The sequence below is a fragment of the Euleptes europaea genome, chromosome 1 (assembly GCF_029931775.1).
Source record: "Euleptes europaea isolate rEulEur1 chromosome 1, rEulEur1.hap1, whole genome shotgun sequence".
NCBI lineage: Eukaryota > Metazoa > Chordata > Lepidosauria > Squamata > Sphaerodactylidae > Euleptes > Euleptes europaea.
The window spans coordinates 64,659,597-64,680,637 of record NC_079312.1 but is presented as its reverse complement, the minus strand read 5'-3'; the positions used below and the strand labels follow the sequence as shown (position 1 = coordinate 64,680,637).

Here is a 21,041-nt window from a genome sequence, read left to right as displayed (position 1 = left end):
TATGTAGCCTAATGATTTCAGTAGCCAAATAAGCACGATAAGGAGCGCTGCTTCTGCAGCAATTGTGTTCATCAGGTTAAAAAAAAAAAAAAAGATCCTGCTAATGTCCTTTTACGTTTGCTCAAATTGGTAAAATTGTAGTCGGGCACTTTTTTTTTTTAAACACTCGCAAAACTACCCGACTTCTAATTTACCAACAGATAGATCTGAGTCCAGTAGCACCTTAAAGCCTAGCAAGATTTTTGGGGGTATGAGCTTCCAACTCGTATCTGACGAAGGGAGCTTTGACTCGACTCTAAGCTCTCAAAAATCTTGTCGGTCTCTAAGGTGCTCCTGGACTCGAATCGGACGGTGCTACTGCAGACCACAGCGGCTAGGATACGGGCAGAGCCTCAACCATGCAATCCCAAACAGAAGTGCGCCCTCCTGCAAGCCACTGAAGTCAACGATCTTAGAAAGATAGGCTTCTGTCCGGCGCTGTAAAGCGAATACTAAAGCTCCACCTTAACTGCTCCAGCAACTACGCTAGGGCAGGGAGGGAAGAGAACCAGCCCGGAAGTTTGTTTCGGGTGGGGCGGTCTTGGAAGGAAGATGAGCGGCGAACCGCTGACATTAGATTGCCTGGTCCACATTTTCTCGTACCTGGAGGCACCGGATTTACTCAGAGCAGCCCAAGTGAACAAGGTAACCGGGACCTGTGCTGCGCCAACAGAGGCTCCAAATCCGCCGCTTCTGCGCGCTGCGTGTCTTCGCTGTGGGCACGGAAACGAGACAACTTCTCGGGCTACCCTGTCCCCTCTGGTCAAATATACAAGGAGCTGCTGCAGAACTCTTCAGATACGAACACCTGTCCGGTTCTTTGGTCTTTTGTCGCTGAGTGTAGTTTTATAAAATTGTGCTTTATTATCTTTGATAACTATTAATCCTAGTATTTGTATTGGGGAGAGGGTTGAAGAAATGCCGTAGGGTTAAAGATTGTCTAATACAGAGGCTCCCAAAGTGGGCAGAACCACCCCCTGGGGGGCGGTGGGATTACCTAGGGCAGTGATGGCGAACCTTTCAGAGACTGAGTGCCCAAACTGCAACCCAAAACCCACTTATTTATCACCGAGTGCCAGTGTGGCAATTTAACCTGAATACCACCCCCAGAGGGGGCCCAGAGGGAGAGGCTAGGGTTGCCAAGTTCCTCTTTGTCATTAGTGGGAGGTTTTTGGGGTGGTGCCTGAGAAGGGCAGGGTTTGGGGAAGGACTTCAGTGCCATAGAGTCCAATTGCCAAAGTGGCATTTTTTTCCAGAGGAACTGATCTCTATTGGTTGGAGATCACTTGTAATAGCAGGAGATCTCCAGCTAGTACCTGGAGATTGGCAACTAGTTGCTTAGTGTTTTCTCTCTACATATCAAGACAAATGGAAAGGTGTTTGGAGGATGGCTTGTGGGCATTCCAAAGGTGGAAAAGGACTGCACGCCCCTCCGCCCGCACTGACCCAGAGGGCGCCGAAGAAGCCGCTGGAGGGAAAGAAGGAAGGAAGGAAAGAAGGAAAGGGAGGGAGAAAGGGAAGGGAGGGGGAAAGGGGAGGGAGGGAGGGAGGGAGAGAAAGAAAGAAAAAGAGAGAGAAAGGGAGAAAGAAATGGAGCGAGGGAGAGAAAGAAAAGTAGGGAAAGAAAAGGACGGAGAAAGAAAGAGGCCACTCAAGCATGGGAGGTTTTGCCTTGGATTTGCCACTCTCCAGATGCACATTTTCCCCCATCCGGGGTAGGGCAGAGCCGGAAAGGCCAGCGGCTTGGAGGAACCGCACGTGCCGGCAGAGAGGGCTACGCGTGCCGGAAGTGGCACCCGTGCCATAGGTTCGCCAACACGGACCTAGGGGGCACTAAGAGGCAAGGGGGCAGCAGGGGGCGCTAGAGAGGGGCCCCTTCAACTGGGTTGTTGGATAGGGTAGGGACACTAGGGAGTGCTGAGGTTGAGTTTGTAGAACCGAGGGGGCGGTGGCCCAAAACGTTTGGGAACCACTGGTCTAATACTTACAGTCGGAAATGCAGGGGGGGGGGGGAACGAGTTTTTTTTTTTTTTTTTTAATGTAGTCTCTGGACAGAAAATGACAGAGTATCAAAGTGAAAGGAGCCCTGCATCTTTGATCCCAGGGGCATTTATTCCCGCAAGGGCTACTTTCTGGTGGGCCACCATGGGATTGACAACAAAACACCAGAAGCCAGGATTTCATAGTGAAGTATTTCCTAGGCCAGCTATCCTGGCATTCAGGAATTCAGTCCAAATCTAAGAGCTCTGTGAGAAAGTGAGCAAGAACGACTACAATCAGAAAAACACTTTCCTGGCAATAAGCCCCAGTGAGTAAAACAGGTCCTGCTTCTGAGTAGACTGGATCAGGATTGCTTTCTGAGTGTATTCTAGTATTGCTTCTGAAAGATCTGAAATTACATCATATTTGCTGTTTTTATTCGGCCCCATCTTGGAAGTGTCTGTGTTGGGGCAAAGTATCCAATGCCAAAAAGGGATTTGTCCAACGTTGTTCATATCAGTGCTTACGTTTATTTATTTATTCAAACATTTATATCCCGGCTTTCCTCTTGGTTTAAAGCGGCTTAGGATAATGGTTAAAACATCCTCAGCTAAAACCAAAGATAAAATAGCAAGCCCAAAATCCCTCCCCCCTCAGCCCCTTAAAAGATGCCTGCCATTTAAACCCCTTCAAAAGCCCTGGTAAACAGACAGGCCCTGTTTTTGCCAAAGCTGAAGGGATTAGAAAGAAGCTTGTAGGGTTGTGACCCTTTTTTTCTGGGAGAGTTCTTGTGTGTTTTACAGTTGTATGACCAGCAATAATTCAACTGGAACTACTTTTCCCAACATGGTAGTTGCATGCCAGGAAAAACAGCACCCTCTGGATTTCTGCTAAATCATGCTACTTAATGGCACCGATGCCTGGCCAAACCTCTTTCTTTTGTGCGAATGCTGAAGGATGAAGTACTTTAAAGCAACAAATAATGGATGAATCATGCTTCATATTTCAGTGTTTACACAAGGAGGGGTTTCTAGAACTGTGCTTAAAACTATGGAATTCCCACCACCACCTTTGTCTAGCATCCTATGCTTAGATTCAATGGGTCATGTGGTACTGCTTCCTAAAATTTATAATTATTTCCCTTCTTAGACATGGCTCGAAGCAACAGAGACAGCTTCTCTTTGGAGGTGAGTACATCTTTGTAATTGTTGAGAACTGGATTTGAAGAATTCCATTAATATAGATGATAATCATACAATGTCTCGTTTTTAATTACCATGTATGTTTATATAAAAAGTAAACTCTAGACACAAAATCAACAACAGGAAAGTTAATAGAGTTCCAGGTAGGAGACACCAGGTTTCCAAAGATTGCATTAGACTTGGTCATATGGATTAGGCTAACAGCTTCATGGAAAATGTGGTCTTTGAGTTGTGCTTGAACACCCATCAAGTGAAAAAGGCAGACAATAAATAAGGTACATTTTAAAAAGTAAATAAACAAACTATGGATGCCCTTTAAAATGAACACACATATTTTTTTAAATGCTTACACATCTTACCTTCAGTTACACAGTGAAGATCTTTGTGTTTTGGTGGCAACAGATGTTTTTAAAAATCTGCATAGCCAATCAGAAGCCCTGCTGGGCAAAAGTTCCACCTTGCCTTACCTGCTTTCTAAAAGCATTTGGCAGATGCCAGGTAAGGTGCTGGTTGATACCATGGTGTTCATGGGCACAATGTTGAGGACTCCTGTTCTAATTAGCCTTGAGATGAGTTCTCAAATAAATGTCACACAGTTGCAAAAAAACAGGTAGTGCAATCTAAAGGTACATCCAATTGCAGAGATGCAAAGAGGTGTCATTGAGTTGAATGTAAGTCATGCTTGGTTTCTAGAATGTATATATTCTTATAGAACTTAATCATTATTTAGCAGAGAGTAACTCAAATTAACGTTGCTGAAACAACTCCTCATATTTTTCTGTAGTGTAGAGAAATATATTGAGCTTACATAAATCAGCTGTGTTGAAATAAATTCTCATGAATAACTGTTTGCCATCATAAATCCCAGAAAAACTGTAAATTGGCAATTGATTATAAATTGGCAACTTGCGTTTAGCCATCACAATTTTAGTTTGAGTATCACTTGTGTGCTCAGAACAACAACATGAAATGGACATTTCAGCAAGATAGAAGAGCTTGGAAATGTTCAAATCTAGATTCTGCAGGGGTGTCTTTTCTGCATGTTTTGGCAAGAGATAATTTGAATTCATTCTTAGATACAATGTAGGCAGAGCAGAATTGCTGTGTATTCTCATTTACTCATAATAGCTTTTACATATGCCAGTGTGGTTTATGAATCAGTGAAGAGACATCTTCAGTTTCCATATGTTTGTTTTTTTGGCAATACCCCCTCACAGTGAGTCTTTAAGATTGGCACATGGAATGACTTGCAAGCAATTTTGTGCTTTGCAATATAAGTAGTTCACTTTAATGACCCAAGCATGTCTTCAGGGGCTATGTTCCTCAACTGTCAATTAAGAAACTTAAGTTCTTGGACTTGGCTGTATAAAACAAGCAGCTACTGCATAAAGCTGCTGGAGATGAACTTTGACAACTGCAGTCAAGGAGGTTTTGGGCTCCCCTTGTGTGTAGTCAGTCAAGCTAGGTTAAGTTCATCATGTATCTGTAGCAACACTACTGTTGCGAAAAGACAGAGGTGGTAACGTATATGTATTCAGGAAGAGTTCTGTGCGTAGAACCACCAGGGAAGAATGTATGGAATCGAGCTAGAGATTTTTGGGCAGTTGAGAGTGATGGAAATGAAGGCCAAGGATATGGATATCATGGAGAAAGAGAGCTGAAAGATAGACTGCAGCAAGAATGTGGAGAGCTTTAAAAGGACAAGGAATTTGTTCTGGATAGGTAAGGGAACCTAATCAGACCCAACAGTTTGCTTCAGTTATATTACTGAAGGGGTATGGCTTGCCAGAAGTGGAGTTTTGGATAAAGGGGAGAGGAAGAGAGCATGAATGAGAATTTTAGGTGAGGGTGCAGAGAGGAAGGGCAGGATTTCTGTGTGGGGATCTAGCTGTTTAAACCTGATGATCTGAATAATTAATTTCTATTGAGTTGGCCAGGGTAGATCGCAGAGACCCTAATGTTAGTGACTCAATGAAAGGTTGTGACGCTATTGTGTTTTTTGCCCCTTCAATCCTTCCTGTTCTGTGGCAAGCAGGACTTTCATATCACCCCACAGAAGGTGTTGGAGGGTGAAGAGAAGGAAGGGCGCAACACACAACAGAAGGTGTCAGGTGCAGAAGTATCTTAAGACCTGCACTAAATACATAATTCATCTCCCACATTTCTGTCTTTTCCCTCTGCCAACTTTTAGAAAATATGGGCTCCTTTTTGTCACTAGTTATATTTTGAGACTGGCTGTGTTATACTGTTTTGACATATTCCAACAGTCCTTTTCCACTGAACCAGAATGAATGTTTACCATTTAATGGATTCTTTAGAGGTACTTAGTGTAGGCATTGAAAGTCCAGGATGTTAGTACAGTGACAAATCTTGACTTCTTTTAGCCTAGTTAAAATGGGTTGCAATAAACAATTTCAAAACATATATGATTGCAAGCTAGAAAAACCAGCTGTATCATCTGTGCTAATGTAGCATTTTCACTGCTGTCTGCAAGTCCACGCTGTTTGGCCTCACTTCTATGCAGTCTTTTCAACACAAGCCAATCATCAGATTTGGCAGTTTGCCTCAATATCACAGAGGTAGTATATTGTTGCTTTCTAAGCTTTGTGGCCAAACTCTATACTCTGCAGGAAAAGCTACATAAGGGGTTCCTGATATTTTTAATGTTTCTTCAGAGCAGTGGTGGGTAGCTCCACATTTGACCAGAACAGCAGTGCTGGGGAATAAGGTAGAAATCCGCCCGCCCTCCAATAACACATCTAAAGTATATAAGGTAGTTGTGAAGAATTACCTACCAGCTCCTAGTGATGGGCCAACTGGTAATGCAATGAAACAGTGGTGCAGGAAACAATATTTCAAGGTAATACTGTCATAGTTTGTATTCACAGAAATATGTGCCTAAATCAGTGGGCATTCTGCAATATCTCAGTGATCCCAGGAATGCAGACCTGGAAAAAGTACTATCTCCACCGTTCTAACATTGAGCATAAAATGATGTCCGGACGGCCTTCGGTTGACTATACATGTAAAGCCATGAGAGGACATCAAGGTATGAGGTGTGGCAAAAACCCAGTACTTCCTCTCCTAGAACAGAGAATTAAAGAACAACAAAAAACTACTACATACAACACTCTATGTATTACATTCTGGGCTGATAAAATTTGCTATGTTACAAAGGAATGCACATAATTGTCTGAGCCATCTTAATTAAGAAGCACCTACCCCCCATGGCCTTCCTGAAGTGTGATTTTAAATTTCTCTCAGCCTAACAAAGTTGTTTGGTGTGACTACTGCAAGTCTGGAAGTGTCTTTGGTGCACATATCCTGGTATCAGTGAATTTTATGTTTTCAACTGAGGGAAATTTTTAAACTTACACTCCAGAGCACTGGTTCCCAACCGGGGGTCCATGGACCCCCAGGGGTCCGTGAGAACTAAATCAAGGTCCGCAAAACAAAGTTATAAACCCATAATAAATTAATTTTTTCAATTAAAAGTTCTCTATTATAAAAATATATATTCAAATATTATTCTAAGTTTAATGTTTAACTAACAGTTATGATTAAAGTTTATTTTCAAATTCTCTGAATTTTTATTTTGAACCTTGGGGTCCCTGCACTGAACAAAAAAGTCCTAGTGGTCCCTGGTCAAAAAAAGGTTGGGAACCACTGCTCCAGAGGCTTGCTGAGGAGCTGCTTCTGAGGAAAAGAAGATACATTAAGTGAGCTTCATTCCTCACCAATGCCATCCTTTCTCCACTTGTTTGCTAAAACTCCTGGCAAGCTGCTTTTGTGGGGGTTGTGTGTGTGTGTAATTTTTAGCTATTGGGCCTACTTTTTCCTCTCACTGTGATCCCAACCAAGAAGAGATTGTGTTATGGAAGTTATGTCAGAATTCCAGATAGCCGTTTGGATTTGGCTTCATGATGTCATTGAGGGCAATGCAGAGTGATTTGTGTGTTGCAGTGGCTCATTCTGGATGGGTGGGGAATGTGACTGCACTGCCTGGCCACCCATAGACCATTTGGGAGAAAGGGTAGCCAGAATGCTGAGGTCACCACTGCCACCTCAGTAGCTGTCCCACCATCCAGATAATTCGGGTACTTCTTCAACAGTAACTCCCATTGGCTAAGGTAGGCAAAACTTCCCCCCCTTACAGCCCCTCCCTTTCTAAAATTGAGGCCCTTGCTTTGCAGCCTGTGTACAAACTGAAGTTGATTAGGCTTCTTTTGGCTCAGCCCTCCTCAATACATTGACATAGCCAATTCTATTCACGGTTATTCTGAACGTTTAATTGCAGGCATATGAGATGCTGAGCAAGGCAACCCTGATACTAGCAAAAAAAAAAAAAAAATGCCCATCAGAGTTATTGCTCAGGTTTTATTTTGAATGGATGCTCATTCTCTTAGTGAATCTCAAATTAACAGATTTTCAAGCTGACAGATTTATTTCCAAAGGAAATCCTGTGCTATGTTGTTATAGGAGACATAGGAGATATGGCTTACCTGTCGCCTAATGAGCACACATTTGCTATGGGAAAGGTGAAATCTATTGTGTGCACTGCATCTGGTGATGGGACTGTCAAGGCATGGGATGTCCAAGAGGTAAGCTGAACTCCAAAATGGGGAAAGAGACAACCTCTCTTTTCTCCTGACTGGCAGTCGCCCTTAGAGCTTTGGCGTTTTACTGCAAAGAGGAGCACTTATTAATTAATTTTACTAAGACCAAAATCATGGTCTTCTCTCACAAGACCAGAAAACATAAGTGGCAGATAGACGGCCATGAGATCGACCAAGTCAAGATGTTTAGATACCTTGGCATAACATTTCAAGCCTCTGGCTCATGGTCAGCTCAGCCGTCCCAAGTGTCTGAGACATCCCAGAGGACTGCCATGGCAACTTTGAGATTCTCCCTTACTAAAGTGGGTGCCCATATATCTTCTGCCATGAAAGTCTTCCAGGGGAAAGTGATCCCTCAACTCATGTTTGGGTCGCAGATATGCCTCTATAACAGTTTTCACAAATTAGAAGTAGTCCAGTCAAAATTTCTCAGATCCTTATTCGGTGTCCCTCAATGTATTTCAAATGCACTGATTAGACTGGAAGCCGGGATGGTACCATTAGAAACACGAGCCTGGTACCATGCCATTTCTTATTGGTTAAAGATTAAATTGTCCTCATCTGGTTTAACTCCCCTAATCTTTGCAGATAATTTATCCTCAAGATGGATTAATCTAATCGAGGATAAACTCCAACATTTAGGTTTATCAAGTACAACTCTTCTAAATCTTGGCTATCAAGGAGCAAAAGCAATAGTCAAACAGAGGCTTTGGGACATTGCCCTTCAAGATGACAGATCAAGGGCTTACTCGGTCCCAGTAGTGGAGAACCGTAAAAAAATTTTGGCCCCTCCAAATTATCTCAATACCTTAGAACACCCTAAACACCGGAGAGCCTTCACCTTAGCCCGTTTTAATGCCCTTCCATCTGCTCTTCTTGACGGGAGGTATGCCAGCCTCCCTTACGAATTCCGCCTCTGTCCATGCCAATCTGGAATGGTGGAAACTGTTGAACATGTGCTATTACACTGCCCATTTTATCAAGACATACGCAAAATGCTCATTGATCCAATTTTGTCTAGCTTCCCAGATTGAGACAGAGTTCGCTATACCACTCTATTATTAGAAGATTCTGTTAAAGATATTACCTATCAGGTTGCGAGATTCTGTGCTAGGGCATGTGCAATAAGGCAGAAGCTGCTAAAATGATTTTTATGTTAAATAGACTATTTTACCAAATATCAGACATTCTGTTTTAATTATTATGATATCTCTTTTTGTATAAACTGGTCTTTGACCGTAATAAATAAATGATGATGATGATGACTGGCAGTCTCCTGGACTAACAGCCACCCTCCACATACCCATTATATTAGCAAATTATTATTATTTATTATTTCTCTCTGGGACCCAAGGCACATTACAGGTAAGATAAAGGTTTTCAGGCAATCAGTGAATAGATTTTAAAATATAACAATGTTTGAATCTAACAGCAAAGATTCCTCATAAGACAAAACAATGCAGTTGGGCAGGGACTGTAGAACAGGGAGAGGAAAAGCAAACAGAACGCAGTATGCAAACATGGTTGAGACCCAATAATATATTTTCCTACCTTTACACATATCTGCACACACACCCTGTCCTACTGAATTCAAAACTGAGCTTCCTTTACTGTGGAAATAGCCAAGGGTCGTATCCACGCTAATTTTTTCATCAGCAGAACAGACCTTTCCTGCCTCCGTTCCTCTGCAGCCCACCAATCTCTATGAAATGCTCTCATGGAAAGTTAGGTTTTTCAACAAGCTTAAAAAGGTAAAGATCCCCTGTGCAAGCACCGGGTCATTCCTGACCCATGGGTGACGTCACATCCCGACGTTTCCAAGGCAGACTTTGTTTGCGGGGTGGTTTGCCAGTGCCTTCCCCAGTCATCTTCCCTTTACCCCCAGCAAGCTGGGTACTCATTTCACCAACCTCGGAAGGATGGAAGGCTGAGTCAACAAGCTTAGAGGGGGGAAAAACATGGCCAGCTGAAGCTTTTCATGGCATGGAGGTAAACAGCATCATCTGCATAACATCCTATGAAGTCTCTCTTAAGGGAGGCAGGACTTTTTTTCTGCAGGAAGTTGGTAACCCTAAGGATAGGGGACCCTGCAGAACAACTCGCAGGGAGGGGTTCTGCTTTGGGAAGGGACACTCCATGGAAATTGCCAGTTTAGTCTGGGTCAGTCCTCACAGTTGTGTAATATAAAAAAAGCACAAATATGAAATGTAATTTAATATGTGGGGATGGTGAATGTGTATATATACTGTTTAGTTTTGAACAGGATAAGAAGCAAACTAACCATCTTGTACTGCTACTGAAGCAGTAGGGAAAGGACTATGGCATTACAGCAGGTGTAACCAAACAAACTAACAATGGGCCTGATCTAGTCAGATGTTTATGTCTGCTGTTAAGCACATGCCGCTATCCTGCAAACTTGGTTATTTGTCATCTTGGATATGGAATGGGGAGAATGCAAAGACTCCCTGGACTTTGTTTTCTTGCTGGTATAGGTGCAAGTATAGACCAAAAAAATCAATGGAAGTCGAAGGGAAGAATCAAAAGAATACATATGGTGATTTTTAAGACAGCTTGCATGAGAGTGGAATTTTCCAGTCTCCCTATTTCTGTTTAGCGTTTAGGTGTGACTTGGGGACAAGCAAAAATGAGCTTCCTTTGGATCACAGTTTGTTTGAAATTATGTAAATTTGGTTAAAAGCCCTTTGGCTGCAGCTCAGGACTTTGAAACACAATGAACATGACTGAATCATCGTAGTGATCCAACAGACATAAAATCAAGAGAACAAGTTCCAGCCAAGTGGAGGGAATACAGAGAAAGAAAAATGAATAGGTGACCTTCTATACAGCAACAGCATACAAAATTGCTACTAGAATATAAGTGCTAGGAGACCTTTCCATGACAATATATGCAATACTTTCAAAAATGCATAGCAGTCGAGCATATAATACTGGCTGCACTAACAAGGTCATATTTTTAAAGTGGTGCTCATCCGCTGGCATTTTCTATTGTTTTGATCAGGGTACACAGATTTGGTCGAGTCCCAAACAGGAAAAGGGGCTAGTACAAGTTATCACACTCCCTCAGCATAATCTGGTTGTCACAAGAGGTTTGCCTGGGACAATCAAACTTTGGCATGGGGACACAGGGAAAGAGCTTGGAGCATTTTCAATAGACTCCATATTACGCCCCGCAGTTGCCTACACAATAAACAATCAGCTGTTCATATCGGTAAGTAGAGTCTAACAAGCTTCCTGTTACCTTGATCAATGTTTGCTAAGAATGTGGAACAGTGCGTTTTAAAATCTTAGAAACAGAAATCATACCATAAGCTGGATCAGACCAAGGTCAACCTTGTCCAATATCATTTGCAAGGACCCAAACCATCAGCTGGTGTCAAGTGGTTCACCAGAGGGCCACTCAACTCAAACATTGTTTGAGCCAGCATGGTGTACTGGCTAAGAGCTGTGGTTTGGAGTGGTGGCCTCTAATCTGGTGAACTGGATTTGTTTCCCCACTCCTACACATGAAGTCAGCTGGGTGACCTTGGGCTAGTCACATTGTCTCAGCCCCACCTACCTCACAGGGTGTCTGTTGTGGGGATGGGAAGATGATTGTAAGCCAGTTTGATTCTTCCTTAAGTGGTAGAGAAAGTCAGCATATAAAAACCAACAACTCTTCTTCTTTTGTACTGGGAAGAGCTGAATTCCAATGTATATAGTATAGATCACTGGTTCCCAACCGGGGGTCCATGGACCTCCAGGGGTCCGCGAGAACTAAATTAAGGTCCGCAAAACAAAGTTATAAACCCATAATAAATTAATTTTTTCAATTAAAAGTTCTCTATTATAAAAATATATATTCAAATATTATTCTAAGTTTAATGTTTAACTAACAGTTATGATTAAAGTTTATTTTCAAATTCTCGGAATTTTTATTTTGAACCTTGGGGTCCCTGCACCGAACAAAAAAGTCCTAGTGGTCCCTGGTCAAAAAAAGGTTGGGAACCACTGGTATAGATGAATCCACAATTTCCATGTCTTGCTTCTGGATAATTTATTCTGATTCTCTATGGCTGTAGGGCCCACACCCAATTTAGAGATCAAAATCCCTTTCGGTTAGTTAATTCTGTCCTGCTAGAGTAGTGTGGCTACAAAGGGTTTATCGAAGATGTTTTTAAATCACAAAAGGAAGTGCTTTGTTATTGTTAGTGGCCTCCCAATGCTTTTTTAAAAAACAAAATTTACTTTGTACTGGATTTCTGCTATAGTATTTAGGTCTACTTTATAAATATGAGCTGGTTTAGTTGTATGTAATGAGTGGATTGATAGAAGTCCAGGAGCAGGAAAGCATTACGTTTTTTTATGTAACAGGGAAGGGGCAGGGGGAGAGGTCAAACAGGCTGCTAACAGGAAATGTTCGTGTTGCATACCCACTGTTTTTAATCACTACTAGAAATAAGGTATTAAGATTACTGTGGTGCAAATCATGATACTTTTTAGTGGAGGCTTGTAGAGATGCCTGTTCGTATCCCAAAATCTGCACCAACTATCTCATTTCAGACTGTGGCTAGATAAATGGTCGCTTATGTAGATATTCAGACAAATTTTTAAAATACCATGTCTCCCTAAATACATTAGAAACATCATGTTCACCAATGTAACTTCAAACATCAATTCAAAGCACTTTCTTGCAATCTGTAGCCCACGTTTGAATAGCAAATAGATACATTCTTTGTGACACCAATAAAGCTGGGTCCCTCAGGAATTTGCCAAAAACAGAGCCTTTCTGGAAACACTGTTAACTCACTCGGGTTTGACCTTTTATAGCAGCAGAGTATATTCATTTTATTTGGTTTTTCTAATTGCCTTGCCAATAAAGCAATAAAACTTAGTCCTATTAGTTTTTTACTAGCCTGGCTCTCCATACATAGATTTAAAAGGAGTTTAAAACCTAAGGGGAAAAGTTAAACTCTTAAAAACATGAGGTAAAGGAGGGAAAGGGCAGTTCTAGAATTTATGGGATGGAGGTGGCTTTTTATTTTTACCTTGAAATATTTTTGAACACAGGAAGTATGGCCCTCTAGCTTGCGCATGCCCTGCTCTCTCAGCCATGCTGGTCTGCAGTAGAAGTACTAGATTCGAGTCCAGTAGGACCTTAGAGACCAACATGATTTTCAGAATACAAGCTTTTGAGAGTCCCTATCTGACAAAGGGAGATTTAACTCTCTAAAGCTTATACCTAGAAAACCTTGTGGGTCTCTAAGGTGCTGCTCAAAGTTCTTCCAAAGGAGGGCTAAGGGACAGTGTAGACAGGAAAGAGCTGAAAATTTTCACATGTAGCTCTGCCTGGTAGTGTGGCAGAGAAGTTCTTTTCTACATCTGGGAGAAGATAGAATTGTGAGGCCAGTCTCTGGTGATGAGCTTTAAAAAGAATTCGCCACATAACTTGTACATAAATATTTTTGTAGTTTTATTAACCCTCCTGCTTCAGTGATCTCTCTACTCTTCATGCTCAATACAACACTTAACTCACAGCAGCAACCCAAAGCCACGCTACCCTAACAGCCCATTCCTGAGCTGGCAGTGTACGGGGACGGCGGGGAAGAGGCTCCTAAGCCAATTCCCGTATGCCGTAAAACAAAACAAAAAAGCCGCCTTTTTACCGGGGCCTTTCACCCCATAGCAGCAAAAACGTTTGGGGACATAAAAGGAGAGTTTTGAAGGAGATGAAAAGTTTCTTGAAAGTGCCCCCCCCCCCCGTTTTGTTCACTCCGACTGTAGACCTGGAGGCAGTTGCTTGGCATGATTCCCCCCCCCCCCAACTACAGTCGAGTAAGGCCATGGATGTATTGCCCTCCGTTTGACCAAAGGCGGAGAAAACAATGAGCAAGCAATGATGGAGACTAAAGGCAGGTGGACATTTCACCGTGTTCAAATGCCCCCTCAACAAACTGCTGAAAATAGGGCCTCCCACCTTTTTAACCTGTGAGTAGCAAAGCTACACTGGATTGCGGTTTTGGCTCAGCCTTAATGTTAACCATATTTCTCCTTTGATTTAGGTAGCCACTTCAGGTGAACAAATCTATACATTGGCAGCTCCTTCTCTAGGTCAGATTTCTTGCATAAAACCATTCCCAAATTGTGGTGTAGATTTGTCACCTTGTTCACCAGATGGCCGATCAATAGTAATCCTTCCTCTGGATGACAGCAAAGCACCAAAGGTACTGTTATGCTATTGCTCCTTTTCCTAAATATTTCTGCCCTGCTCATTAGCATTGATTAAAAGTGCTGGGTACTCATGTATTTACAGTGGAAGTAAAAAATATACATTTGAGACCGCTGAACTTTTGTTCCTTGTTAGACTAACGCTTTTAATAAATATAGGGGAAAAAATCAGCACTCTTATCATTCTGGACTTCCCTTATTGAGGATGCAAACTATATATGCGTTATGGACTACAGTACTCTTTTACTTTACCTTCAGGAAAACCTTTCTACCTTGTCTATCAAGGAACTCTTGCACATTAGCTGCACAATCCCTGCATATTATGGATTATTCTTTATGAAGCTGTAGGGTGTACTCCTGCTTTCTGGGTGTCTGCCATCACCATGCACAGACATCCCAGAATACTTAGTCTGTGCTCAACTGCAGCGATGTTAAATGAGTACCCAGCTTGCTGGGGGTAAAGGGAAGATGACTGGGCAAGGCACTGGCAGACCACCCCGTAAACAAAGGGGATTAACGCATGGGCAGAATATTCTTGGTTCGCTCCTCCCTTATCTCACAATAATTTATTCCGAGACAGGATAGTCAAATGCATGACGCTAGTCCATCCCACTATAGGTCCGAAGCAAGTAGCTGCTGGAGGCATTTGAGCCACCCATATAATGTGGGATAGTAGTGGAGTGACCGCCGTGTCATTGCCCAAACATTGCTGAGGGGTTATCCAATCAAAGGCCAATTCTCTCCCTTTTTTTTCTTGGGACACCAGCGTTCCGGTATACCATCGTGACGGTGTGAAGCACCCCCCCCTACAGGGCTGGTTGGGGGGGGGGGCGTCTGTCTGGCCTGGAGAGGGTCGGAGCTTGAGGTGCCTCTTCAGCCTCAGACCAGTCCGAGGGAGAGTCTGAGCTTTCCTCTCCCTCGGAGGCTACCCAGGTTACTCTATGCTCAGCCAGCCTGGGTCACAGCCTGCTTCCTCCCTGGCTACTATTCAGGCCAGAGAAGCTCCGCCCCTTACACCCTCTGCCCTCCCCCCGGAAGTCCATAAAAGGAGCTCTCCTTCCCCGTCACGTCACTTCCCTTCCTAGCCAGCAGCGCGGCTCGCACCTGCCCCGCCCTTGCTCACCCGCAGCTCAACTGTTTGTCGGGGCTGGGAGCTTGAACAGAAGGAGGTTAGTAGCGGGCTAGTCGTGTGATTACACGCACGCCGGCGTTCCAGTAATGTAGCAAAATAAAGAAAAATAACAGTTTAGTATCGAAAAGATCGCTAGAAACCAGGGATTGCTTAACCCGTTTTGTTGTTGTTTTTGCTTAAATCGCGCCTAAGGTGGGTCTGATGCGCTGCCCTCGGACAGTCATGCGTTTAGACCACGGGAATTCGCTACTTTTAAGGCACAAAGGCGAGACAAATTGGCCATGCGTTAAACCCCAAAGTCTGCCTAGAAAATGTCGGGATATGACATCACTCCATGGGTCAAGAATGACCCGGTGCTTGCACAGGGGACCTTTAGCTTTACCTTTTACTAAAGACTTTAGGTTCGAAGATAACAATCTTTCCCATTTACCAGGCAGGTATCCATTCTGTATCATAAACTGAATTTGACATGTCTTTCAATTTCAAAAGAAGGTTGACAATCTAGGGAGCAATTTCAGGATTAATACATTCAGCAATTTTCATGTTGTCAGTGCACTTAATTTTCTGAGCGGACTGCCGTATTGCATTGAAAAGAGGAAAAAGTGCTAAAAAGTAGCAGTGGTGCCAACAAGTGAGCCGCTGTGACTAGACAGAAAAGAGACCTTTTAGCAAGATTATCTAGGTTGTTATATAGTTGGGAGTTTCAATTGTAGGCAATGACTTTGAAGCAAAGAATGTTGCAACTATACTGTTTCTTGAGTGATGGTTTCCCATACCACATGACAAATGCCTTTGGAAACTGAAGTTCCAGAGTGCATTTGTGATATGGCATAGAGCTCAGCCATTTAGAGAAAAAGTCAAGTCTCACTGGGCATGGTCCAGCCCTTGGATACACCTAAAATAATTTGCAGAAGTGAGACAAATATGTATGGCTCTCATTTTCGTATACCAGGTACTTTATACACATTATGCAACTAATCCAGAAGACGATCAACTGATGTTTTCTAGTCCTCTTCCAATCAATACTCGTGTGGTTGCCACCTGTTGGTTACCAGCAGAACCAGCAAGGATAGCCCTAATGCATGTAGAAGACCTAATGCTTGAAGGTTACCAACACTCTATCTCAACCTTTGATATAACCATACAGAAATCTAAGTATAAAATGAATATTATGGGTAAGTTTCTTTAAATTGTTGCTTTAAAGCAGTAGGCTTTTACTTGTTACTTTATTTATTAGCAGTCCAAAAGATATAAAAGACATAACTTTAACATTCAGTCTAAGTCACTCTTTCAAAACATTCCAGTAACATGCACTACTTCGCATTACAGCTGACATTCTGGAGGAAAAAAACCACTCAAGTGTTACATAGTTTCAGCAGCAGTATTCAGTATCACTGAGTCCTTCCCAAACTACTTACTAATGGTGAAAGTTTATGCACCAAAACTGACTGGGCAGATCAAAGTAATACTTTTAGTAGTATACAGTAAGTACTGCCTTTCTTGTATAGGTGGACTTGTCCATCATAAGAACAGCATGTTCTGAGGGGCTTTATCTTGCAGAATGAGCACAGGGACCATTCTCTTCTATTTTCTGGATTTCTTAATACACGATTGTGCTGAATGCATACCGGTAATAGATAACGTATTTCAATCTTATGAAGATAATCCTTTTGGTCAAGCAGATTTTCTGAAGCCCTTGGACAATATACTATCTAAATGGAAGCCCTTGGACAATATACTATCTACTCAGTACAGTTTTATCTCTGCTTCACTCTTTTCCAAAGTAACACTATACCACAGCCACCATGGAGGTCTAATCCTGACAGAAGGCAGGGCAAGGTGACTGGAGTGTTGTAGAGCAATGTTGCAGTATCTTTAGGGGCTGGGGAGCAACAGAATTTCAATTCCTAGAAAAGACTATAGAGGCAGCTTTTGCACTAAAACTATGGAAACAAGGCATCTCACTGTTCCTTTCTGTAAAAGCTCAACAGGTTGCAACCTTCAGATTACCACAGAAATGTGTATTTCGACAAGCCAAGAACGTTGCAGGATTTGGTAAACAAACACTTGTTATAGCATTTGATATGGAGTTGAAATTATACTCTCTGAATGGGACTGAATTAAGCACTTTCCAAGATCACCAGAAGATGATAACATCAATATGGGTGGTATGTACTGTTACTACTACTTCTCTCCCACTTGTGCTGTACCATAAGGAGGACGTAATTAAAAGGACCCTTTTTTTTTGGCAGGATCCCTTTCGTGTTGTTACATCATCCTTAGACCTTTCGCTCCGTGTGTACACCTGGAAACATGACAACAAAACATCTTCCCTCATTAGTCGCTATCATTTAGTAGGAGGATCTCATAGATGGTCAAGGTAAAGTTTACCTTTTTAAACCAAGTTTTCAACTGATTGCTGGCTTTAGAATCTTCTGGCTGTTTCAAATGGGGGAAAACATTTAACACAGAGTGACCCCGGTCGGGAAAGGAGGAGTACAAAGCTAACAAATAAATAAATAATGGTGGCCTACTCTTAAAACTACCAATAAATGCTGACGCTTCAGCTTACCAGATTGAAAGTCTAGTTCGCAATCACTCATTCAGAGCTTACTGATTACTACTTAAAGGATTCTATGAAATTAAGAGTTGGAAGGGCTGGAAGGTAACACTAAGGCCAGGATCTAAAAGGAAAAAATGCAACGAACATGACAAGTTCATTTGTAGCAGCATCTTTTGTACCTAAATGGTGTTTAGTGGCAGCTTATAACCCCATAGGCTGCTGCTCTAGAGAGACTGGTGTTCAATACACTCGCTGATCCCTGCTCACAGTGCTTTGGATTGTTGTTATGGCTGACAGAACACTTATTTGTGTGAATGAGGCCATCTGGTCTGTGTTCAGTTGGGGTAAGCCTATGCATGCAAAAATTTCCTTTTCCTGATTCTCATTCGTATACTAAAGGAACTACTGGCATATGTTTTATATGTTGCTTAAGGGGCTGACAAAATAACGAAGGGGTCATTTTTAAAGAAGCAATGAGGTTCTTAGGCAAGTTTGAAAAAGGCACTGAGACCTGATTATGGTGAATACACAGTTTGAAGGGAATAAATGCAGCAGTAGTAATATCATACTAAAATAGAAGCAAATACTAGAATGCTCACACTGAAATGCAATTTATTTAGGAAAAAAATTATGCCACCTCTCCAGGAAACCTGCACAAGGCAGCTTACAAAACAAAACATTGGGTTATTTAATTAAAACCCAGCATTAAAAACCCAGCCACAGCACAAAAAGGCCATAAATAATAAACCACTAAAATATGTTTCCAGACTAAAAACACATTAAAATTGTGTTATCAGGTCTACCCAAGCTTTGAATTAAAGGGGTTAACAAAAATGTTTTGGCCTGGAACCTAAAAGAGAGCAACCAGGAGAGCCTTAAAAGGAAGAACATTCTGAAAGCCAGTGTGATGTAATTTTTAAAAGTGTGGACTAGTATCTGGGAGGCCCTGACCTGGATGGCCCAGGCTAGCCTGATCTCGTCAGATCTCAGAAGCTAAGCAGGGTCAGGCCTGGTTAGTATTTGGATGGGAGACCACCAAGGAATACCAGGGTTGCTGTGCAGAGGAAGGCACTGGCAAACCACCTGTTAGTCTCTTGCCATGAAAACCCCCCAAAAAAGGGGTTGCCATAAGTCGGCTGCGACTTGACGGCACTTTACACACACACACACACACACACACACACACAGAGTACCTGGGAGACCCGGGTTTGAATTCCCACTTGTGCCATGGAAGCTCGCTGAGTGATTTTGGGCTGATCACACTCTTTTAGCCTAACCTACCTCACAAGTTTGTTGTGAGGATAAAACGGAGGAGAATGGTATAAGTTGCCTTGGTCCCTCATTGGGGAGAAAGGCGGTGTACAAATGAAGCAATTAAAAATAGGCTTGGTGTTCCTATTGAAAAGCCGTCTCTGAATGCAACTCGCCCCCTCTGAAAGCAGGGGTACATACAGCAGGACTTGTGTGGCAGATGTTAACTGGCAGGCTAGACAATATGAGAGAAGGCAGTCCTTCAGCTGCCCTGGCCCCAAGCCACTTAGGGCTTCCAGCAAATGCACAGCATTGCCTGTTACATCTTTAGTACAACCATATTGCTTTCTTTATGTTCTAATGGTTTGTACTTCTTGATGTGAATGAAATTATTCTAATAGTGTTCCGTTCTATTAAAGAAAACAATATTTCAAATTCTTTTAAGGTTTCATTTAAGACACGGATGACTCAAATCCTAATTCTTTATTTGGAAAAGTAACACATTTCAAGAATGGTTAGTTTTATGAAATAGTCTAGAAAGCATCCATTTTCCTAATACAGTTTAAGTGGCCTTAAACCAAACCATTCACTTCTCTCTTTACTCCCAGTAATAAATCTAATGCAAAAGGAGGTGAGAAGGTAAATTGTATGAAAATGCAATAAGACCAGAATACCTATAATTTAAAATTATGACTAGCACAAACAATCGGAAGATGTCCGACAACAATGTGAGTTGCCTGATGTAAGACCAATTAAGTTTAAAATAAGCACATAAGTAACACACATACAGGTGCTAAGACTCTTAAGACACAAAGATGCTTCAACTCTACAGCAAGATTTCCGCTAGGAGCTGGGATCTAAAGATGTAAGAAAGTGATTCTATGCATGCAGAGAAGTGGTTGTCTATTTTCCCTTACACTAAGCCCATTAAGTCAGTATGCAGTAAGTCCCTGTGCATACTGTGTTATATGGTCCTCAGACGTCACCACGATAGCTTAACATTAAGAATCCTTAATGCTAAGTTCCTTGCAAACGAGAAACTGTCTAGCATAATTTGCAATGGTGCATATGATAAATTGTATTATGAATTCTTTAGTTGTAAATACTAGTGCTTAGTGACCATTTTACGTTCTTCCCTTTTTACCAGAGGCTTTACAAACGTGGCCTGTGATGATGTGAGCATTGCTGGTGTAGTGGCTGGAGTGGATCAAACAGACATTTTAAGAGTGTACCGCTTTGACTTGTAAGATTTAATTCCATTTAACATTCATCTAAGAGACTCCACATTAATCAGCATAACAGTCTCATGGGTCTATAGTTGTGTGTACAAGGCGCACAACTACGTTTTTTTTAAGTATTATACAGAAAATTCCATGTGATGTAAGTAGCACAGAATGAGACAAGCATTGATATGTTTATAACCAGAAATAAAATACTTGGTCAGCTGCTTGTATTTTGTATACTCTTTGAATTCTTGAGTTCCCATTCTTTTACGTTCATTGTGGGGGGGTGGGGACCCTTATCCTGAAATAGCTTCTTTTTTTATTAAGCATTTTATTACAATGTATGAGAAAAACATTTTTTTGAAAGAACAGGACAAATTATAACACATTTCCTGCAAAGTAACACTCATTCCTAAAGCATCATAGTTGACAATGCATGCTTACAATGATTTCCAGATTTGAAGGCAGGATGAGACAGATTTCTACAGTCCCAGCAAAGACAACGGTATATGCACAAGACGCAGATGAAACCACTGCAGCAAGTCTCGCTGCATGCTACACTGCACAGCAACTACATTACTATTAGTTCCGATGTGGAGTTCCCTCATTCTTAGTCCACTGATGCCGGTGGGCTTGGAAAGATGTGTTTAGGCCTGCACTACATCATACTTTAATCTAAAAAAAAGTCAGAGAATCATACATGTCTGCAGTCTTCTCCCCAGTTCTCTTACTAGGATAATCCAAAGGCAAGGATTCATGCCACCTGCTTATGCAAGCACTGTTCACTTTAAACCTAGTTACTGGTGTATT

At 42.0% G+C, this 21,041-nt stretch overlaps 1 protein-coding gene across 1 annotated transcript; it reads left to right on the top strand.

Annotated features, from left to right (window-relative positions):
- The first annotated feature begins 569 nt into the window (after positions 1-569).
- FBXW12 (F-box and WD repeat domain containing 12) lies at positions 570-20,296 on the top strand. Its single transcript, XM_056860893.1, has 10 exons — positions 570-684; positions 3,169-3,206; positions 6,110-6,270; positions 7,701-7,822; positions 10,857-11,066; positions 13,897-14,058; positions 16,147-16,369; positions 17,178-17,362; positions 17,447-17,574; positions 20,156-20,296. The coding sequence occupies exons 1-10, from the start codon at positions 592-594 to the stop codon at positions 20,253-20,255; spliced, it is 1,422 nt and encodes a 473-aa protein (XP_056716871.1). The 5' UTR covers positions 570-591; the 3' UTR covers positions 20,256-20,296.
- Positions 20,297-21,041: the final 745 nt, after the last annotated feature.

Coding starts and splice junctions, on each gene's coding strand:
- FBXW12 (XM_056860893.1), top strand. CDS start 592: ATGAGCGGCGAACCGCTGACATTAGATTGCCTGGTCCACATTTTCTCG. Junction 685..3,168: donor GAGCAGCCCAAGTGAACAAG/GTAACCGGGACC, acceptor TTCCCTTCTTAG/ACATGGCTCGAAGCAACAGA. Junction 11,067..13,896: donor ACAATCAGCTGTTCATATCG/GTAAGTAGAGTC, acceptor CCTTTGATTTAG/GTAGCCACTTCAGGTGAACA.